The 23,110-nt window shown below is 32.2% G+C and overlaps 3 protein-coding genes across 4 annotated transcripts; 1 reads left to right on the top strand and 2 right to left on the bottom strand.

The window, feature by feature from the left end:
• The first annotated feature begins 2,818 nt into the window (after positions 1-2,818).
• On the top strand, positions 2,819-6,207 carry LOC120205040 (dr1-associated corepressor-like). 2 transcript variants are annotated; one of them, XM_039204988.1, is made up of 6 exons: positions 2,819-2,951; positions 4,151-4,223; positions 4,311-4,404; positions 4,953-5,078; positions 5,172-5,229; positions 5,617-6,207. In XM_039204988.1, the coding sequence occupies exons 1-6, from the start codon at positions 2,919-2,921 to the stop codon at positions 6,130-6,132; spliced, it is 900 nt and encodes a 299-aa protein (XP_039060919.1). In that variant the 5' UTR covers positions 2,819-2,918; the 3' UTR covers positions 6,133-6,207. The 2 variants fall into 2 exon arrangements, with proteins under 2 accessions (XP_039060919.1, XP_039060918.1); XM_039204987.1 differs by having other exon boundaries at positions 2,821-2,951; positions 5,614-6,207.
• Positions 6,208-6,829: 622 nt separating this feature from the next.
• Positions 6,830-10,792, bottom strand: LOC120205112 (cytochrome P450 709B1-like). The gene is made up of 7 exons (XM_039205042.1): positions 10,416-10,792; positions 9,977-10,176; positions 9,017-9,541; positions 8,663-8,813; positions 8,094-8,273; positions 7,645-7,814; positions 6,830-7,402 (listed from the first exon to the last, which is right to left on the bottom strand). The coding sequence occupies exons 1-7, from the start codon at positions 10,681-10,683 to the stop codon at positions 7,298-7,300; spliced, it is 1,599 nt and encodes a 532-aa protein (XP_039060973.1). The 5' UTR covers positions 10,684-10,792; the 3' UTR covers positions 6,830-7,297.
• Positions 10,793-17,529: 6,737 nt separating this feature from the next.
• LOC120205113 (probable carboxylesterase 15) lies at positions 17,530-18,750 on the bottom strand. Its single transcript, XM_039205043.1, has one exon. The coding sequence runs from the start codon at positions 18,656-18,658 to the stop codon at positions 17,645-17,647; it is 1,014 nt and encodes a 337-aa protein (XP_039060974.1). The 5' UTR covers positions 18,659-18,750; the 3' UTR covers positions 17,530-17,644.
• Between the last annotated feature and the right edge of the window lie 4,360 nt (positions 18,751-23,110).

Here is a 23,110-nt window from a genome sequence, read left to right as displayed (position 1 = left end):
AAGAATGAATCACTTGTATTTTTATAGAGAATTTATTTGAAATTATTGTAAATAATATAATATAATATTATTTAATTAATAAATAATATATTTATATATTAAAAAGTAATAAAATAACTCGTAAATATATACTAATAAATTTTATATTTCACAACTTAATCCAAAAATCAACCATGTAAGCTTAAAAATAAAAAATAAAAAATAAAATACTTACCTAGAAGCAATGGTAGTTTCGGCCTTGAGCTTGGAGATGGATGAAATTGTGCTAAATTTCTTGATTATTCTAGTATAAATTAGCCTTAACACATGACACTTTAATAATATAATTTAATTTAAAATTTAATTAATGAGAAATTCTAAAAATACCATTAATAATCTTAAAAATTTTCGATTGTCATTGAATTATCTTCTATTAAAATATTTCTTAGTCAAATATGAACAAACTTGACTTTGACTTTATACTTTGGTAATGCAATTTTTAAAAATTATATTTTAGTCACTAAAATTTTCACTTTTCAACCAAATCTAAAAAATTACACTGATTTGAGCCAAATTTATATGATCTAAAATATGGAAATAATATTTCCAACCATCCTCTAACCTCCTTCAAATTTTCGTAAAATTCTGGTTCGATTCGATTATCCGATTTATATACTAAACTTTAACACTTTATAGTTTTTAACATAAATCTCGAACCGAAAAATTGATTACCATGAAAATCCTTGTTTTAGCCAAAACTATTCATTTACGAGCTAAAATATAACTTTTCAAAATTATATTTTTAGTATCTAAACTTTTCAAAGTTTATACTTTAGTCATTTAACTTTCAAAAATTAGATTTTAGTCACTAGCCAAATTTTGGGGTATTACATGTAACACGCTCATACGAATAATTGGTCATTTATGTCCCCCACAAACTAAGTTCTACTATTACGAATCATCATTAGCTCTTATGGGCCTTAAACATGTCAAATCTAACCATCCAAAAGTGAGTAGTATCGATACTCTGCTTGTAGTATCGATACTCTGCTTGTAGTATCGATACCTTAGGGTCAAGTATCGATACGCCTATGAGTATCAGTACCAAAAATGCATTCTATTACTGAAAAATAGGACCAGTATCAATATTGTACACCGTGAGTATCGATACCGTAGGGGCAATATCGATATTATTCCTAGTATTATCGATACTCCTAGTCGGAAACCCCCCAAATTAGGTTCCGATTCATCCAATATCGATACTTGAACTCATAAATATCTTGTTTAGGCTCGGGAAACATCCAAAAATCATCCTAAAAGTCTTACTTTTGTTCCTAATCATGTGCTAAAGCTTGAAGGAGTTACTTAGGGTTATAAAAACACATGCTTTACATCAAATTCGTCATCTAATCATGAAATCAAACACAAACCTTAAAATGCTTAAATACTCAAATCTTAACAAAACCTTATATTTACAAAGCCTTAACACTCCAAAAGATTAGAAATACACTATCTTGATGTTAGGAGCCCTGAAATGAAGCTTATTGCTTATCCACACTCATTTCCTCGAAGATTTGGATGAAAACCCCCCCGGTTTCTCTTTAGCTATAAAGAACCCAAGACTTGAATCATCAAACCAAAATTGCTGGTTTGATTTAGGACGAAAATGAAGCTTAAAAGAAGTAAGAAATGGCTCAAAGGAATTAACTTTGGCCTTTGAAGAGGAAAAAGAAGAAATGGAGAGGAGAAGAAGATGAAAAGAGTAAAAGCTCTAATCTTTTTAAAAATGGGGAAATTATGCTTTTGATCCATTATCATCTCTCCACTATTCAAAAACCCTCTTTTCATGGCTAATTGGGCTCAAGTCCAACCCAATTAAACCCAACTCAGACCAACGACTTAAATTAGGAAATGTACAGGGTTCACCTACCTCTCGGGTAAACTCAAAACTACTAGTCTAGAATTTGGGGTGTTACACCATTATTAGGATTTTGAAGAAGATACTATATCTCATGAAAATCAAATAGGATTAAAAATATTTTTTTCTAAAATAACAAAAAAATATAGAACCATTTCATAACTTCTAAAAGATAGATGTTCAATCATACCTTCATTACATAGTAAGCAAAACAAGAATAATTCAATAATATAATGATCAAATTCGAAATTATTAAAGTGTAATGACTAAAATAAGAATAAAATTGAAGTTGAGTGATGAAATATATATAAAATCACTTTCATATTTATCATTTTTAATATTATTTAGAGTTAATTGCATCATAGTCCCTAATCTATGAACTTAATTTTAAATTGGCCTCTAAACTTTTAAACATATCATTTTCATCCTTAAACTATGACTATTATTCTAAATTAGTTCCCAAACTTTTAAAATTCCAGTAACATCCCTAAACTATGCTCTTTATTCTAAATTGGTCCCCAAACTTTTTAAACATTTCAATTTAATCCTAATTTATAAGTATATACCAAGCACATCCCTTGTTAATAAAATTGTTAGACCAATTTATATTATTATATGTTTGAAAAAAAATAAAGTTTAGGTTAAACTATGTTTGAAATGGATTATATATTTGGATGAATTTGGGGATAAAATTAAAAGATGCTAACTTTTAGGGACCAAAATAAAATGACATTCAAAGTTTGGGGATGAAATTTACTTTACTTTATTGTATTTTTCTTTTGTTTCTTCTTCTTCTTCTTTAATTTTAATTTTAATTTTTGTCCAACTCGAAACGTATGTTCAAACAAAGCCTTCTTTGTTTATGTTTTGGTTCTTTTAGAACTGAAGAAGATTCATAGCCAGTCTGCGGATCTGAAAATGTTTTCTTTTTGGGTTTAGATTTTATTTAATTATATATATTTCGATTTCGTTTAGGTTTTTTATTTTTAATAATTAATGATCCAAATCTGACACCCAAATCATGAGAAAGAAGCTCGATACCCGTTTCCCAGCTGTAAGCTTCTATCTTTTTCTTATTTTTTTCCCTTTTACTTTTCTCTGAATTTGTTCCCCCCCTTTTTAATCAGATGTTTGTTTGATTTGGGTGTTTGATTTGATGGAAAATGAAATCTGGGTTTATTATAGTTTTTAATAATGTGATTGTTTTTGTTGCTGCGATTCCGATTTATAAGATAGTTTTCGTGACCTGGGTCATCATTATTTTTCTATATATTAGTTGACTATGTGTTCAATGTTTAGAGTTTTTGGAATTAGTTTATATTGTTTCAATTATATGGAATTTCATGGACTGTGTTGTTGGATTTGTGTTTTTCAAAGTTCTTTTAGGAAGGATTCTTTGTTTTTTGATGTCCTATGAAATCTCATGTTGGTTTGATAATGTTTTTGATTGTTTCTTCGATATTTCAGAGATATGGAGGTTTATCCCAAATATTGTTTGATGATTCTTGGTCTGCAGAATGTTTAGCTGACTGAGTTGTACAACTTTAGTTTCTTGTTAATCATCATATCCTAATTTGGTCTTGACATCATTGACATTTGTGTTACTCCGACTCATTTTTTTTTTGAAGTACCCTCCTCCGACCTGCCAACGTCCTTAGACAAGGAAAAGACTTAGAAAAAGTTCAACATACCTATGTCAAACGCTACCCCTATTCGACACTCACACCTAAGTTTTGAGTAACATAAGTTAGCTGTGTCCTATCTTCTCACACCACACTTAGGGAATTGTGTTATGTTGCTCCGTTGACGATTATAAACCGGCAACTTATAAGTACGCCTGTTTGATGATGCTCTCACTTGATGGAACTATAAGGACATCTATGCATTCGAAGATCCTATCTTGTTGTCCTGATATTCTGTATGCAGTTAACAATCTGTGTCTTGCTTGTTACTGATTTGGGGGGTTACTGTTTTATATTAGGATATCCTGATATTAGTAGGTAATTGTTAATCTCTTATAATTGAGATATACTGGTTTGTGGTCCCGCAACTCCATTTGATGTTTCTGCCTGAAGAACATACGAATGTTTTCCTGATGTTTTGTATATGCTTTAGAACCTTGAGTTGCATTGTCATGCTTGTCTATGAGTTCATCTTCTTGGAATGATATTCCCTTGACAATTGTTTTCTTATAATTTTGACTGATCTTAGCCATGATTAATGCTGAAACTGTAGAGAATATTTGTTTTTCAGGCTCGCATCAAAAAGATTATGCAAGCAGATGAAGATGTCGGGAAGATTGCAGGAGCAGTGCCTGTTTTAGTTTGTGAGTGGCTATAACTTTCATGATTGACTGAAATAATTCCTCCATGAGTGTATAGTACTTGCTCATGCTACTTTGTATACTTTTCAGCGAAAGCATTGGAATTGTTTCTCCAAGACCTTTGTGACCGTACGTATGAGATTACTCTTCAAAGAGGAGCAAAGACCATGAATTCATTGCATTTGTAAGTGAAGAATTAGCATGCGATATCTGTCGTCTGCTTTAGGATTTGACGTTCTTTTCTGCATTTATACATGTACTCGTACACATAAATGTTTCTTTTTGTTTCACTTTTCTTGATCATGTGCATGTGCGTTAATAATGTAGATATCTACAATATAAATGTCTCCCACGTCAAATGCTTTGGAAGGTTTTGGAGTTTTACTTTAAAGGTTTGGTAGTAGTTTAGTATCGTAGTTTTTTTAATTTTTTTTAACTTTTCTCAATTTCGTTTACTTTCTTTGGCTTTAATAAAAGGTTCCCTGTTAATAGATTTGGCGTCAAAGTGGAAATAAAAAAATATAAACAAGAAAAGGCGAGAAGGGGAAAAGATAGCGTAGATAGATAGATAGATGGATCATGCATGCTACATTTTTAGATTAACAAGCCTTAGCCTTGTGATCAGCATGGTATCTAATTATGTGTCTTTGGATCTCGTTCTTTGTTACCCTTAGTGTTGTGTTTTTTCTGTGTTGTGCATTGTTCTAACAAAAGCATCTAACTAAATAGCAGAAAGCATTGTGTACAGAGCTACAATGTATTTGACTTTCTGAGAGACATTGTTAGCCGGGTTCCCGACTATGGTCATGGCCATTCTGAGGCTGCCGCTACTGATGATCGAACTATTTCCCGGAGAAGGTTAGAGAAACCCTGGCTTCCCCCTTGTTTCTTACTTTTGAATTTGTAAATGAGACACTTATTTGGTGATATTTTCCCATATCATTCTGCCAGAAAAGCTGCCGGAGATGACGCCAATGACAGTGATGAAGAATCTAAGAGAAGCAGAATGGTAAGATGGTTTTGATTCAACTTGTACCTGCCTTTACATATACGCGTGTGTATATATATATATATACACGTGTGCACGCATGCGTGCTATAAGCATATAGAACATGGTATGAGCGTGTGCACAACTCTATAGGAATGAATGATGCTAAACTTTACTGTACTGTTTAATTTGTGAATTTTGGTGTACTGTTTCAGAAACTTCAGTATAAGAATTACTGGGTTTATTCATTGTTGTGCATGTTGTTTTACATGAATAATAAATTTAACTCAAATCCATTGTTTGTTTAAGTTTTCACTCGAATGTCACTATTCAGAGCATGCCATTTATATGTGTATGAGAGTTTAACTACTTGGGCTGACTGACTTCTTTCTTACATGTGTTCAGCAGCACGATGTGGGTCATGCTGGCACCAGTGGCCGAGGGAGAGGCCGTGGACGAGGCAGGGGCCGTGGGAGAGGAGCTCGACATGTGGAAAGAGATGCTCATCGTGAAATAGAACCAGAACATTGCTCAACACATCAACAAAACAACAAAAGTCATTCAACCACGGGAATGGCAATAGATGATGGTTCCGAGTTGAAGGATATTGTGAAAGAGAACACAACCGGTGATGATGCCAATCGGAATTTCGATCTGAATGCTGAGGTAGATGAGAATGTGGATACAAAGGACGCTGCATCTGCTGCTAAAGTTGCTGAACCTGAAGCCTCAGCCAGTGCTGCTGGTGCGGCAGTGGCAGCAGCTCAGCCTTCTTTGCCAGGGCCTACAACAGAGGCTAAACATGAAGAATACCCTGGCTGGTCTCTTTCAGAAATGGAAAAAATGGCTATCGATCCTCTTCAACTTGCTGAACTTGGTGGAAGGTTAGACGAGGATGAAGAAGATTACGACGAGGAAGGGTGAGTATCTACGAAGCTGGACTCCTAGAAAAACGTTAGCAGTCAAGATAAGTTTAGCACCCCAAGCGGATAAAGAAAATGCAAAAATAGTCAAGATGATCTCATTGGAGTATGGTAAAATATCCTATGCAGATGTCAAGGGGGCTCAAATGCATCTCACTTGTGTCTTTTTTTATCCATCATCGTTCACTTTCTGTTACAGCATTCACTAACATAACTTTGAAAATGGTAGATTCTCACAACCGAAAGACACTAGTCCGGGAACCAGCTTGTTATGCATCAAGAAAATTGTGGCTCCTAGTGTAACTATGATCTTATTGCATGCTCAGTTTTGACTTGGCTCTAATTTTAGTTTCATGATCGTCGAATTAATTACCCTTGCCCATTTCTTCAAGTAATGCAATGCGAAGAACATGTTACTGGACGGATTGAAGAACATGTTGCAGGACAGATTGATTTCGATCGCTCCCCGTTGCCGGACCTAAAATCGGGTTATCTTCAAAACTTCTTGGTGAAAGATGTACGGATGCATTTCAAGTTCTATTTTCATGCATGTGAATTATGATAATCTTTTTCGCGAATCAAACATGTCACAGATACCACCGATCAACCTACCACCATCTTTGACCTGTCCGACCACCTTTACCCACCATCTCTCCCACTGTCCATCAACATGAACATAGTTGATATAATTATAACTTAAAAGTTTCATTTATTTCATATATATCATTACAAGTTTCCAAATCATTATAACATTCAGTACAGCACAAACTCCATTGAGGAGGAAAAACACAGAAAATGACCAAAGTTTAAGAGATGGGGAAGACAAGAGGTAGAGTCTTTTCACTGCAAACAGCATCTCTAACTGCTCCAAAAACAAATACTAAACTGCTTGGAATCAGACACTGCACTTTTGAGAAAATTTGAAACCATTGAGGATTTTCTTGTTCTTAAAAAAAATGAAAAAAACATGAGTTCTGAAATATACTCATGTGAGGTTTATCCCGGGGTTTCCGAAGCAGTGAAATGAGCTTCTCCGATCATTTCGGAGGAAAAAGGCGACGAGAATCTGGATGTCTTCTCCATCAAAAAGCTGTATGATGAAAAACATAACTGGAAACATAACAAAGGATGATTGTATGTATGTATGTAAGCATATGTTGTGACTTTCAATTATTCCTAGCAAAAACTAGTTTGTAACCCAGAAAATCTTGAGAAATCGAGTCGGTTGACGACGGTTTTGAATTTGTCTTCGATCCTGGATTAAGCCTCACCTGTCATATAGATTCAAGAAAAAAGAATCATGCGTCAAACTTTCAGTGCATCAGAAATAAGAATTTCATGAAGAGAAAACAATCTCTTAAATATCTAGTACGTAGTAGTTATGTTACTTAGACTCGGATGTGCGTAATACGATTTTATTTCGTGTTCGTATGCTCAAAATATGCCAGGCTGCTTGCTTGTAGAAACTAAGTTGAAACTAAAACTGTACAAATTACTGGTAAGTAGGACAAACCTCGTACTGTTCGAGCAAGGAGGCAAACAATGTTGCGATACCTTGAATGACAAATTTCTGGTAAACACAGGATCGTGTACCGGAACCGAAGGGAAGAAAAGCTGTGTTCTCATTCGGATCATTCAAAACGAAAGAACTCTTCCTTTGATCCTTCAGTTCTTCAGCATGTCCTGAAGCGAAGAAAAGCAATTGGATAAAAATCTATATTAGCACCCTGTGACACTGAATGCAAACTAAATCCAAAAGAAGGTTAAACCCAAATCCGGAAGAACCAACATGATCATGATGCGCTGTGTAGTAATGAACTAACAAGCATAATTCAAAGCACGACAGTGAATACGACAGGGAACAACGAAAACAAGAAGTGTCATAGCTTTGTGCTAAATTGGAAAGTTTTACCAAGCATAAGCAAATCCAAATTAATAGAAGTTTTGGGAAAAGAGAGAAACCTGCAATGGATTTATCCATATTCAGTGAAGGGGATGTTTCGTCCGTCTTACACAGAAAACGATACGGATTAAATTTATCGGCATCATTTCCCCAACTAGAATCATCCATTTGCACCAACTGCACAGGTACAACAACTATTGCTCCCACCGGTACAATTACACCAGATTTGAGCCTCAAATCTTCAAAACACGGAGATGGAAAACATTTGTATCAGTGACATTACAATTAGTGTTATAACTTATAAAACAGCAAGTCCGCAACCATCACGGGACTCTAGTTCTAAACCTCAAAAAGATAATACATTTTCAAATCAGAAATAAAACCTTTTGTCAGAAAACTAAGGTGGTTAGCAGACCCTGAATGGTCCAACATGTATAAAAATTCAAGGTTTTGACATGAAACACAGAATACTCAAGTGCTGAAGGTTTTGTCATGAAACTCAGAATACTTGAGTGCTGAAACGTATTTTTTGAAAGTTAGATGACGATTTGTTTAATGATCAAGGAAGACATGAAAAAGAACGTCGAATGTCAAAATTTTTCAATTTCAAACTTCAAAAATTGCTCACCGTGTTGCAGGGAACACCTCTGTAGCAAAGGTCCGGCTGGCATAACACGAGCAGACTCATAGATAGTTGCCAACAATAAAGGCATCTTCTCTACAATAAGTAGATCTTTTTCCTCTGAACCTTTCCGTGCCATTATTATCTCGGAGCGGATCTGCAGAAGTTCAATTCCAAAAACATATATCAACTGCAATCTGGGACCTTCAACTCCAAACTCAAATGTATAAACACTTACACATATATATGCCGAGTGATGAAGGGTCATTTAAGTTCAGAAGAAAGTCTCTAGTACTTCCTAAGACTAGTAAAGTAATTGATGACTCGGAAAAGAAAGAAACCGGAAAAGAGGAAGCATACCTTCTGCTGTATTTCAGGATGTGTAACAAGCCTCATCAACATATTACTGATCAAACCTCCCATCGTTAAGCATCCATGAATCAGCATGCCCATAATATTTCCATAAGGTTCATCTCTTACATTAAGATGGCCATTGAACTTGTAATTTCTACTGCACTCTTGAATAAGGTCTCTAGTTTGGCATTTCAACTCTGTACATAATTGCCGATACCTCCAAAACCCTCGTTCCCAGAAGGGAGTAACACTATACGAGGCCCAAAAGCATGCATCTTTAGAAACCATCATCAAGAGCTCCTCGTATATAGTAGCCTTTGACCAAGCCAAAAACGTGTCACCAAAGATTGTAGCGCCAAGCAAAGTGAAAGCCATATGCTGAGAAGCCATTTTACAATCAACATGTCCTTTGGCCATGTTCTGGTGTAATTCAGCCATGATACGATCAACAGCCCTGGTCGGGATTAAATTTGCTCTATCAAGCAACTTTACATTCAATTCAGATGCCAATGACTCTCTTCTCTTTTCTACCTGCAGATGATAAAGTGGAAAAATCCGCAGAATATCGGAAGGTTGTTCGGTCATGCCATCGAAGTATAATTGAAAAAGCAAGAAAACATTTTGTTGGAACAATTCGAAGATCAAACACAACATATTATCCATACCAAAATTATCAAAAGTTTCAGCTAATAGTTCATATCTAATTTCAAAGACTCAAAAGGCCCTTAAACCATAATATCATTGCCTAATTTTATTTCAATAATCATTTAAACCCTAAAGTTCCATAGATTTGATTGGTTTTGACTAGGCAACCAATACCACAAGAACTCAAATTGAACTTTGACCCTCAGACTTCAACACGGAACTCGAACTCAAAGATCTTACATATTGAGACCGCTCTGTTCAATTACGCTCCTATCGACTCGGTAGCAATATCATCTAAAAGAGCTTGTAGTTCAGAAGTACCTTATCAAAAGAGGAAGCAAAGAGGGCGGACTGTCCAAATGCCAAATTAAAAGCCTTTCCTGTCAAGGGAAGTTTATCCTTAGCCTTCCACAACATCTCTTTGATGACTTTTGGTTCTTTTATTGAAACCAAAAGCTGATTTGGACTCAACCATAGCTTCACGATTGAACCATATTCCCCATGTGAATCTGACAATACCTCTGCACAAATATATATACATAAATACCAAGAAAAAATAACATTTTTAAACAACCAAAGCAAAACCCAGATTCTAAAAATTCAGGTACTGATCATTCTTCTTCATAAAAAGATTGAAGCTTCACGGTTAAGTCAAAACACTGATCCTGGCAAATACAAGAACAACCCAGGTTCCAAAAGACCCACAGATTCATCTTTTGCATTAAAAATCACGAAAAAGAAAAGAAAATAGTTTTACTACCTGTGAGATTTTGTTTGGAGAGAGTAGTGAAATGGCCATAAAAGGAAGGAGAAGGAGGGCCTGGGATTTTAGAACCCTGATTCCACAACTCAAAGAGCTTAAACAGCCTGTGAGTGAGGAAATAAGTGATGGATATAAGAGAAATCCATAGAAAAGCGTTGATTTCCCAAACAGCATAGTCTCTGAGAAAACGAGAAGTTTCCCGGGAAAATTCACAGGAACTTGTCGGATTCCAAGCTTGTAAAACAAAACAAATGAAAGAGTTCATTTTCTTCTTCTTCTTTACACTGTTTGTTTCATAAGTAGGGGAAAAAGTGGTTTTTTATGGGATTTTTTGTTTGAAGGAATCGGATGGGATGTGTGCTTTCAGTTCATGGAGAGGAAATTATAAAAGATTGAAGCTTTTTGGCTGTGTTTATTTGACTTTGGAAGGGAGAGTCCGTGTTTGTTTGATGGGAAAATATGGCATCCCATGTGCCACTTGGGTGGACGTGGATCCAACAACATGTCAACATTACACCATAAGTTAGCTGTTTCATATTTTCTTTTTCGACCTTCCAAACTGTACAGATAAATATTCAATTGTTTTTAATCATCAAAGTGTCGAACATTAATACATTATAAATAATATCACTTTATCTGTCTGAACTATAATTGTCATTAAATTTTTTTCATGTCATATTTTAGTAATTTTAAAAATATTATTTGATTTATAAAAAAAATCTTAATTTCTCTTAAATTAAAAAATTTCAAATCTTTAAAAATTTCTAACCTTAATCTACTGATGTCGTCCTTATCATCTTCTTAATCATATGTCGTCATGCTTGTTGTCGATTGGCAATCGAGATTGCATGGAGTTACGATTTGTAGAGTAGGGTTTATCGGTACAAACGTCGATTGGTTGTCAATTCATCGCGATTTCATAGGATTATCGATCATCGGGTGGAAGTAGAGTCAGATGGAGCTTTGTAGACGGTAAATGCCGACGGTCGACGTGAGTTTAGTGGTTGAAATGAAGATTTTAAAAATTTTGGGGCTTTCTAAAAGTATTTCAGAATTTTTGTTTTTAAATATAAATTTATTTTTTTTAATTTTAAATGTTTTTTTAAAATTACCAAAACTTGAAATGTGTCCTTTAACGGTAAAATTCAACGACAGTTACAACTCGGGCACAAAAAGTAATAATGTTTGTAACATTAAACACTAGATGATTTTTTCTTAAAATTTCAAAGTTAAGTCGAGATTAAACTTAGTAAAATATGTTTAGAAATTCATTAAGTAGTTTCGATGATAAAAAAATATTATATTTTTTGATGTCTTAAATTCGAATAATTACATTTAAAATATATGTAATTTATCAATAATTAAGAAAAATTATGAACATATAATAGTATCGTAATCATTCGAGAAAAATGTAAATACTTTCAATTTCTTGTCCTATTTCATAAATCCCAATACCAAACAAAGATGTCCATTTTGTGGTCCGCTTGTTTGTCTTTATCTCTAAGCCACTTGCAAAAATTTGACCAAAAATGCTGCCCTTATTGGAACACTTCACAAGTTTTGTACGAAACTTTATTTAATGTTATAAATAATAAAATATTTAATTATTTTAATTTATTTTTAAATTATATTCGATAATTCTATACTTTATTATTTAGTTACATATATAAAAATATATAAAAAATCATTAGTATCTCTACTTATGATTTAAAGAATTTAGATTCTCTATTTATTTGATTTAAAGATTGATTTTTAAATTAATAACACTATTCTTTCTTTCCCGTATTGGATACAATATATTAAAAATGAGAATAAAAATGTTTAAAATAATAGCATTTAAAATATATCAGATATTATAGAATTATTATCAGAGACAGAATGTAACATCTAGTATGCTATTTTAATAAGAGAATAATTTCAGTAACCGAAAATGCTTTATAATATATAATTTTAATCAATTTTTTTGGATTTGCGAAAATGACCAATAAATTCGTAACGCGAACTCCAATTTCGCAACAGAGGTTCCAAAATCGCAACGCGAAAGTCAAATTCGTAACGCGAATAGTTAATTACCTATATAGGTAATTAGCGTTGTGAAAATGAAATTCGGTTTGCGAATTACCTAAATAGGTAATTAGCGTTGCGAAAATAAAATTTGCAACGCGAAAGTCAAATTCGCAACGCGAATAGTTAATTACCTATATAGGTGATTAGCGTTGCGAAAATGAAATTCGCGTTGCGATTTTCCAAATTCGCAACGCGAAAGTCAAATTCGCAACGCGAATAGTTAAATCGCAACGATAATATGTAATTCTCAACGCGAATAGGTAAATCGCAACGATAATATGTAAATCGCAACGCGAATTCTCCAAATTCGCATCTTGAATTTCGCAACGCTAATTACCTATATAGGTAATTAGCGTTGCGAATTTCATTTTCGAGTTACGAATTTCATTTTCGCAACGCTAATTACCTATATAGGTAATTCACAACGCGAATTTCATTTTCGCAACGCTAATTACCTATAGCGTTGCGAAATTCGAGTTGCGAAAACGAAATTCGCAACGCTATTCTCCAAAATCGCAATGCGAATTTCGTTTTCGCAACGCTAATTACCTATATCGGTAATTAGCGTTGCGAAATTCGAGTTGCGAATTTGGAGAATTCGTTTTGCGATTTATATATTATCGTTGCGATTTAACTATTCGCGTTGCGAATTTGGAAAATCGCGTTGCGATTTTGGAACCTGTGTTGCGAAATTGGAGTTCGCGTTGCGAATTTGTTGGTCATTTTCGCAAATCCAAAAAAAAGTTGGTTAAAATCGTATATTATAAGGCATTTTCGGTCACTGAAGTTATTTTCTCTTTTAATAATCATACACAGACATAGAGAGTTACACTTAGGGGTGTTTGGATGGGGGAATGTGAGATTCCCATGGAAATGGAATCCACATTCTCCCGTTTGGTTAGGCCGGGAATCCCATTCCCGGTAATGAAAGATTACTAATAGTGGATTTTTTGGGGTATATTACCGGGAATGTTATTATCTCCCTTTCCTTAGGTATTGTTGGATTACCATTGTTTTGGACTAAAATGCCCTTAATTTTTTTTTTCAAAAATATTATTCTTCTGTTATTGAATAATAAAAATTCTACGAAGGTTAAATTACAAATTTATCATTAAATTATTTTAGATTTACAAAAAAAAAGTCTATAATTAAAATTTTATATGAAGTTCAGGGGTTAAAGTAAAATTTTCCCTTTCATTAAACCTTTTTTATATTTTTAATTTTGTAAAAAAAAATATATAAATATTATGAATTTAATTTTTTTTAAAGAAAATATATAAATATTTTCCAACTTGTAATATTATACAAATATATAATAAAGACAATTTGGTCAAATATACATTCCAATAATCTTTTATTCCTTTAACCAAATACGGTAATCTTAACACAAAATACAACATTCCCAATAATCTTATTCCCCGGTAATCTTGCATTCTTACTGGTAATCTTACATTCCGTAAACCAAACACACCTTAAGGATGAAGATTTAACCCTGACTGTATTAACAATACCGGTCTGATAGAGTCAAATTTTAAAAAATATAGTTTGGATTGGGTCCGATCAAATTTTTAAGAGGTGAAGTCAGGTCAGGTTGGGTCCAGGTAGAGAATGAAAAACTCTGACTCGACCGATCGGGAATAATAATGTAATTTCTTAAAAAATACTATTTTTTAATTAAATCTTTATTTTATATTAGATCGGGTCGGGTTAGGTTAAATTTATACACTAAAAATTCGATTAAGATCATAGTCGAGTGGATGATGTATATTTTTTGGGTTAGGTTGAGTTCAGGTGGAGGATACATATTTTTGTATCGAGTTGGGTTGACCAAAAACCCGATCTGTTTCCATTCCTAGTTACACTCGAAAATCAAATCAAAATATGATTAATTTAAAATATAACAAAAGATAACATTTACATCGACAATAGTCATCATGTGTCATGAAAGAAGAAAATAACTCAAGCAAGACCATGAAAGCAAAAAAGGGTGTGCTAAATTGTCTAAATGGATTAATTTGCAAATAATTGAAAGTTTGGCGCTTGATTTGTAAATTGGTAAAATTGGATATTTTTGGAAATAATAAGGGTGTAGTTGGAATTATCATAAAAGCAATCGGGTGATCATTCAATTTAGATCAACGTAAGAATTCGTTATTTTGGTCAATAGGGATCTTTTTGCAAACTTGAAAAACTATTGGACGCAAAAACATAAATTCTGAAAAATATATATAAGGTATCAATACCTAAAATTAATTTGAAGTTTTGAAAATACTAAAAAATATGTCTACAATATCGATATGAAATTTCATATATAGACATTAAAATTTCTTTTGATGTTTTGAAAATTATCAAATAATTACATTATATTAATATTGAGATAGGGATAGGATCTAAATCCGATGGGATTCAATCTGACTCGACATTATAAAATTATTTTTGTTGTTGAAAATTTAATTTGAATTGAATCAGATTTTTTAAAAGTATAAAGTCGGGTTGATCGGGTTTAGGATGCAAATCTCAAGCTTGATCAAGATAATAGTATAGTTTTCCCTAATATATTTAAGGATAATTACAACGATATTCATCTTTCGATTAGATCCTTATACGGATTAGACTGAGTGCGAGTTTCTACCCTAAAAATTGGATAAGATTTTAGATCGAGTAAAATCTCTCTAGACTCGAGTCGATTCATATCAAATGATTCCGATCTATTTTCATCTTTATTCAATGCCCTTGAATAGTATTGATTTCCAGAGCCCAAAATATACATTCATGCACCGAGCAACTCAAAAACGAAGTTTTAAACTCTCTAATTACAATTTATTTCTCACCAAATTGTCACAAGCCCTACGAGCATGCCTCATATTTAGGGATGATAATTTAATTCAAAATCGACGGTTTCAACCCGATTTTATTTGATATGGTCAGATTTTTTAAAAAGAAAAATTAAGATTCGGCTTGAGTCAGGTCAGGTTCAGGTATAGGGTAAAAAATGGCGACCCGACCCAATCTTGTGAATGGTACATATTTTTTGGATCGGATCGGATGGATGATATATAATTTTCGGGTTGGGTAGAGTTCAGGTGGAGAATACAAATTTATTAAGTCAGATCAGATTGACAAAAACCCAACCCAATCTAATATGTTGCTATCTCTACCCATACTATGTGTAGGCATATTATAAACATGAAATGTCGCACACATGCATGGATTAATGCACTCATTTTAATTTGACATGTTTCTTTGTGCTATAAGACTACTAGTTCATCCAATCATTTTCACTCAAACAAGATATGCTAACATGCTTCTATGATCATTACACTTCAAACATCATCATCATGCATTAAACACAACATCCATATCAATCATATTACATTTAAGCATAAGACGAATTACAACAAACTACACTTTAAATATGAAATTAGATAACAAAAAATCTAGGTTCATATCATTATTAATTTTGCACGAGAAGAATTATTATCATTCATTGATGCGACTCTCTCGATAATATATGTCTTAATTTTACCTTTAATATTGTAGTCCATACCAAGGATTGAGGGGGACGGGTGGAGGTAATCGTCCCTTGAAAATTTAAAATTATCATATATTTTAAAAAATTTATATATTTTTCTATTAAAAATTTGTTTCGCCCTCTAAAATTTTAGTTCGCACCCTTAAGTTTAAATCCAGTCCAACATAAAATCGTACGTCCGTGTCACTAGTTCATACCTATGCATGAGGAATAGATCACGTGTTAAATTTAGGACTTAGTGGTTCTTATATATCTGTCTTATTTTTGTAGGTAAATTATTAAATTTAAATGAATTTCTTAAGTTAAAGAAAAAATAAAAAAATTATATGTTTATTTTACTAAAAATATTAAAAATTTGATCTCATTTTAAATTTCTGATTCTCTCACTGCTTTAAAATTCCTGAGTAAAACATTGGTAACTCCTCTATGATTAGAACCTCGCATTTTGTAAACTATCCATTTTAAACAATGGAACAAACTTACAATTATATGTAGGGATTACAATTTAATATGAAATCGACAAATTTTAATCCGACCTAATTTGATAGGTTCAATTTTTAAAAAAAAAATCGGGTTCAGGTCAAGTCGAATTTTTAAAAGAGTGAGGTTGATTTGGTCAGGATAGGGTAGCGTGTGAAAAAACTCTGACTTGACCTGAGCCAATGATAATAATGTAATCTCCTTTAAAAAAATTATTATTTTTAATTAAGTCTTTAATTTTATATCAGATCAAATTTATATTATAAAAATTTAGGTTAGGCTAGGTCAAGTGGAAGATATATAATTTAGGATCAATTTGAATTCGAATAGATGATATATATTTTTTGAGTCAGATCAAGTTTAAAAAAAACTCGATCCGTTACCAGCCCTAATTATATGAGACCCCACCATGATATACAAATAAGGACATGAACTATTGCTCCATTTTTCTAATTACATGAGACCCCCACCTATATATATATATATACAAGGACATGAACTATTGCTCCATTTTGATGTGTGTGTACACACATACAACAAAATAGGACGCTATAATTGAGCTTTTCACTATATCAACAGCCTCATCTTTATCTTTTTGTGATTTAATAATTGCACGACATAATAAATTTTAACATATAGTTTTTTGAGATAATGCCTAATCTATATAGATTAAAGAAAAATATCATTAACAATCATTACGTATTATGTAACTTCAGTAATATTTTTTAGGAGTTGTATATTTTTTTATAAATATGAGATGAATATAAGATAATATTTTTTAATTATTTGATAATGAACGTATATATTCTTAACATATGCGGTATCTCAATTCGATATTTCAGGGGATAACAACAAATAATAATTAATCTAAAGAAATTCATATTTCAAGATAGACACTTACTCACTATAAATTAAACATGTATTTTTCGTTGATTAATCTCAATGAACAGATTCATAAATATTTTTAAGGTACACACATTTATCAGCATATTTAGTCGGACTTTGATTAAAATTTGATGTGGGTGAGCACGATTAAAGGTTCATAGAGGACATTTTCAATTTAGTAAAATATATAATTAACGTGAGAAAATTCAGATTTTAATATGATCAACAACCGTAGTACTTTGGATAAGATAAACTAGGTTTTTCAATGCTTATTGATGAACTCTTTGATTCCATCAATAAGCTCACTAGTTCTTGCACCGGTGACAGGATCCTGATCGACGGCGATCTTGTTGAGGTAGAAACTATGACTCATTTCAGGGCTAATGAATAACTCCACATCTTTGTTAGCTTTTTTCAAGCATTCGTAGTACTCCATCTCGGAGTCTATCATTAGGTCTTTCTCGGCTACACAAAATAGCATCGGTGGCAAATTTAGGGTCTCAATGGGTGGGGCACCCGACCCCATGGGACAACTTATTGGATGGTCCTTGGTGCACCCATCGGGCAATGCTAGGGCTAAGAACTTGTCCGCCATGTCCAGGGTCAAGAATGGTGACTCCGGTTGCTCTAGCTCCGACTTGCTCCGTTGAGCCCGAGCGAACCCCGGGTGGATCGGGATCGCACCGGATAGGCTCAACGGGGTCAAGTCGATGGATCCACCACGCGCAGCTACTTGATGCACTATGTTCCCTCCTGAGCTATCACCAATGAGGAAGACTCGGGTAAAATCACCATGGTTGTTGAGCCAGGGTTCGCTTGACTCACCTTTAGCCAACGATTGGAGCCAGAGGAGGGCGGTGTAGCCGTCGTCACAAGCGGACGGGAGCTTGTTCTCCGGTGCGAGTCTGAGGTAGATCGAGACGACGATGGCTTTAACCGATTTGACCAGCCTGGTGTACACCTCATAGTACATGAGCCAATCGGCTTGGCTGATGCAAAAGCCACCGCCGTGGAAGTGAAGTATGACCGGCAACTTGGTTTCCGGCGTGGGATTTTCCTTTTCCTCCGGCAAGTAGATTCGAACCCTGAGGTTTGATCCGGGATCAATGGTCACATCTCGCGTGGCTACACCGTCGATGAAATGTTCATGGGGTGGAACTGGTTCGGCCATGAACTTTACCTCAGGCGGACCTGTCCAGGTCCGATCGACCGAGCCATCGTCATAGACTCTTAGCCAACCGGATACTTCATCGACTAGCTTCTTCTCTTGAACCATGGTTCTTGGGTTGGGGTTGTTGTTTAAGAAACCGAGTTGAAGACTCGAAAGTGTTGAGTCAGGATGAACTTGGGTGCCCTTTATATATAGATGGAAACAAGAAATTTCCACGTTATTTATAAATCTAATAATATATACAATATTATATAGGTAAGAATGGATCCAAGAAATGCTGAGAACGTTCACGCTTTCTTAAAAATTTAAATATTAACAATTTTAATATAATTTTTTAAATTCACATTATATATATATAATAATTTGAATATAATTTCTTAAATTCGTATTATATATATATATATAGTTGACCTGCTTTTTGGCCATTCCAAGCTTTAGAATGTTATGCTTTATGACTGAAACGTGTTATATAAGTATAGGAATTTGGGTGGAACTGACATACCTTTAGCGGAAGTTTTCACCAACGTACGTTACATATATTTTTATGACCGACAGCCTTTTATGCTTTTTTTTCTTGGAAGTATGAAGAAATTTTATTAATTGATTCAAGTGGTAAATAATTTGATATTATTTAAATAAAATTTTGGGTTTGAGTCTTTGTATATATAGAAAATTTACTTTAAAAGACTTATCAATCAAAGTCGGGTGTGCGACTCCGGTCTGTCCGAATTAATTAAGGTAAAGCCTTAGAACTGAAAGAGTAACAAAAGAATAAGAAAAACGTTACTGAATCCAATTCTGTTAAATATAACATGAACCAAACTACTTAAACAGTTAAATAAATAGTTATTATTTATAGAGATATCAAGTTCGAATACCACATATTACATGATATTTGAGTATATGTTGTCAAATTAATTTTGAACTTAAAATTATTTTTTTTATTATAAAAAAGTAGAGTCTCCCCAAGAATTCTCAAGTCCACGTTACATATTCCACGGTGGTGGGGTCAAAAGGCGTGTAGAATGTGATCGCCTCCTTTTAGATGTATTGGAATTATTATAGGCTCATATGACTATTAATGTTACCGCGTTCAAAATTTGATTTTAATCCAATTAACTGATTGAATTGAATTAATTCGGTTAATTCGGTCTATTACTGAATTAATTTAGTTAATTTAGTCGGTTATCGAATTAATTCGGTCGGAAAACAGTTAAGGATTTTTTAAAATTCGATTAACGGTTAATTCGATTCGAAAACGGTTAATTAACCGAATTAACCTTTAAATATAATTATATTAAGATACCCAATCCATTTAAAACCCATTTTAAACTCAAATCAATATTAATTAATTAAAATAATATCAAAACTAAATGTAAAATGTTTGAATCAGATTAATTAGATATTATTTATAATTAGATATTATTTAAATTAATTGTAAATTGTTTTTTTAATTTAAAAAATATTGAATTCTAAAATTCTAAAAAAAATCGGTTAATTCGAAAATTGATCGAAATTTATTCGGTTCAGTTAGTACTTTAAAAAATAAGTTTGATTCGGTTAACGATTAAAGAAAAAAAAAATCGATTAATTCGGTTAAGGGTATTTCGATTCGATCGGTCATCATTTTAACCGAATGAACACCTCTAATTAATGTGCAGGCCACACAAAGCTGACCATTTTGGTTTAATATTAAATTTATATTCCGAAGTTAAATAATTTTAATTTGTATTAATTTGAGATAATTAGTGTTTTAGTAAAAAAATATTGAGATGAGATTTAGGTCATAATAAATCTCACGAATACGATCTTTGAACAAACTCTTATTTTTCTTAAAGATTTAGATTTGTTTATATCTATTCATATGATATTATTTGGTATAATGTCAAAGATTCTTCTGATATTTGATTAAATAGTCGGTTTCATATATACTTTTTATTATGAGTATTTTTACACCCTGATTTTTTATTTTAAGATAAAAAATTCTTAATGTTTGACTAAACAATCACTTTAACGTTTATTTTTTTAATTATTTTGCCCACTTAACGTTTCATTTCAGGGTAAAAGACTCATATTTTGAAGTGTTGATCGTTTGTTAACTAACAATTTTCATTTATAAAAGGATATTTTAACCGTAAAATGAAACGTGAGGACTAAAATACTCTAAAAAATAATATGAATCAAAGTGGTTGTTTCTTCAAACCTTAGGGGTATTTTTGTTATTGTGCCATTATATAAATATAATATATCCACGTTTGTGGTCTAATGTTGAATAAATTAAGAATAATTGTTTATTCAGTTTAATATCGATTAATAGATAGAAATATTCCTTTTTTCTTCTTTTTAAATAAGTATTAAAATAAGCGATATCGTAAAGATATCTACTATGTAGTTGTAGACAATGCTTCTCCACAATCGGAGAATATCTCCACTGTGGAGAAAAAACTTCATCCAGCCCATCGCTAGACTCATCTCTACACTAGAGAAACGTTACAGTCCGCGTCATATCTAGCACGGTATTATAACATGCGAAACAATTTCTTTTAATTCAAATAGATTAAATTAAAAGATAGATAAAAATACATTAAAATTAGATATATAAACATATTATTTTTTTTGTAAATTTTCTGATTTTTTGTATTTTTTTCTGATTTTTTTTGTATTTTTTAAATTCAAATAGATTAATTTGCAAGATATATAAAAATATGGGGTAATTAGATAAATAAACATACTAATTTTTTTTGTAATTATTCTATTTTTTTTGTATTTTTTCTGATTTTTTAAAATTCAAATAGATATTTATTAGAAATGTATATGTTTTATTTTATATTTGTAAAATCAATATTATAATAATTAAATATTGTGAATAAAGTAAAGTTAGTAGTAATGTAAAGATAGCGTTGAAGATGAATTATTGTTTCATCTCTAGAGTAGAGATAGAGATACGCTAGAGTAGAGATAATCATTAGAGATGACCTTATAGTCTTGTAGAAATTAGATGGGAAAGTGCTTCACACTAATACTAAAGTGGGTCTTTTTTTTTCTTGTTGAGTCCCTTTCATATTTATTGGAAGGAATAGTAAAAAAATTATTCCCGAACGTTTGTATAAATAATCACTTTACTCTTTATTTTTGGATCATTTTAGCATCTAACGTTTTATTTTTAAAGCAAATGCCAATTGATTGAATGAAAATCGTTAATTAGCTAGTGATCAATGCTTCCTATTGACATGATAGGTTCATATGTGATGCCACGTCAACAAAAAATATTTTAAAAATAAATTGTAATTGTAATTAATTACATATACGCTTATAAAAATAATTTATTGATGACGTGACATCACATGTGGACCCGTCATATCAATAGAAATCATTGATTGTTAGTCAACTAAAAATTTTCATCCAACAAGGGACATTTTGCTCCAAAATAAAACATTAAACTAAAATGTTCCAAAAAGAGAGTGCAAATTGATCATTTCTGCAATGGCTGGGGTAATTCTATGCCTTAGTTAAGTTACCTAACGCCTAATCTCATTAAATTATTTGATAATTGTTGAATTAAGATTTTTTTTTTTGATATTTGATAAAGTTTTGATATATATATATAAGGCTTTTAAAATGCAAATTTGAGCTAAAATGTACAAAGATAAGTTAGGCATAAACTTTAATACTTAAGGGTTGAATCAAATTTGATCAATTTTTTATCAATTAACACAATAATGTATATCATGTTATTTTTATGGAAGAAAATAAAGGGATATGATCCAATTACATAGTGTAATTTTTTTTATATATTTGCGATTGTTGATGAGATGAAATAAACGATTTAGATTAACAACAAGAAATGCGAATGAATTTACTAGAAAAAATAAGGAGTAAATGTTAGACATTTATTTCATCTCATCAAACGGTCCTAAATCTATGTAAAACTAAAAAAGTTTTACATTGTGTAAGTGGATGTTGACCCAAAAATAAATAGGATAAATTATGTGTTAAACTATCAGTTCCGATCCGTTTTAGTAACTAAATTTTTCAATTTTTAAAACCATACCTAAAGTTTAATTTTTCTTTCATTTTAGTACATGCTATTTAAAACTTTAGTTTTTGTTTTATTTTAGGACACCGCTCAAAATTTAACGTTAAGTTTTGAAAAAAATTGAAAGTTTAGATACTAAAACGGACAAAAATTGATAGTTTATATACTAAACACGTTAAGTTTTTAACGGTGGGGTACTAAACCAAAATAAAAACTAAACGTTAGGCATGATTTTGAAAAAAATTAAAAGTTTAGGTATTAAAATTGACCAAAAATGATAGTTTAAGTACTAAATGTGTAGTTTAGTTTGCTTTAGTATTAAATATAGTTTTGTTTAAAGGCAAATCAACAAGCTGGAAAAGCTCAGTTGGTTAGAGCCTGTGGCTGTTAACTACAAGATCGGAGTTTCAAGCACTCTTTCTAGCGTTGAATGTTTCCCATTTTATCTTTGTTTGATAGAAACATAAAGTACACATGACAATATCCGAGATTAAAAAGCAAAGAGACTAAATTTTGAAAGT

This window comes from Hibiscus syriacus, unplaced genomic scaffold (genome assembly GCF_006381635.1).
Source record: "Hibiscus syriacus cultivar Baekdansim isolate YM2019G1 unplaced genomic scaffold, ASM638163v2 tig00012104_pilon, whole genome shotgun sequence".
Classification (NCBI taxonomy): Eukaryota; Viridiplantae; Streptophyta; class Magnoliopsida; order Malvales; family Malvaceae; genus Hibiscus; species Hibiscus syriacus.
Note: the sequence above shows the minus strand (reverse complement) of the source record. Positions and strands in the feature narration are given on the sequence as shown.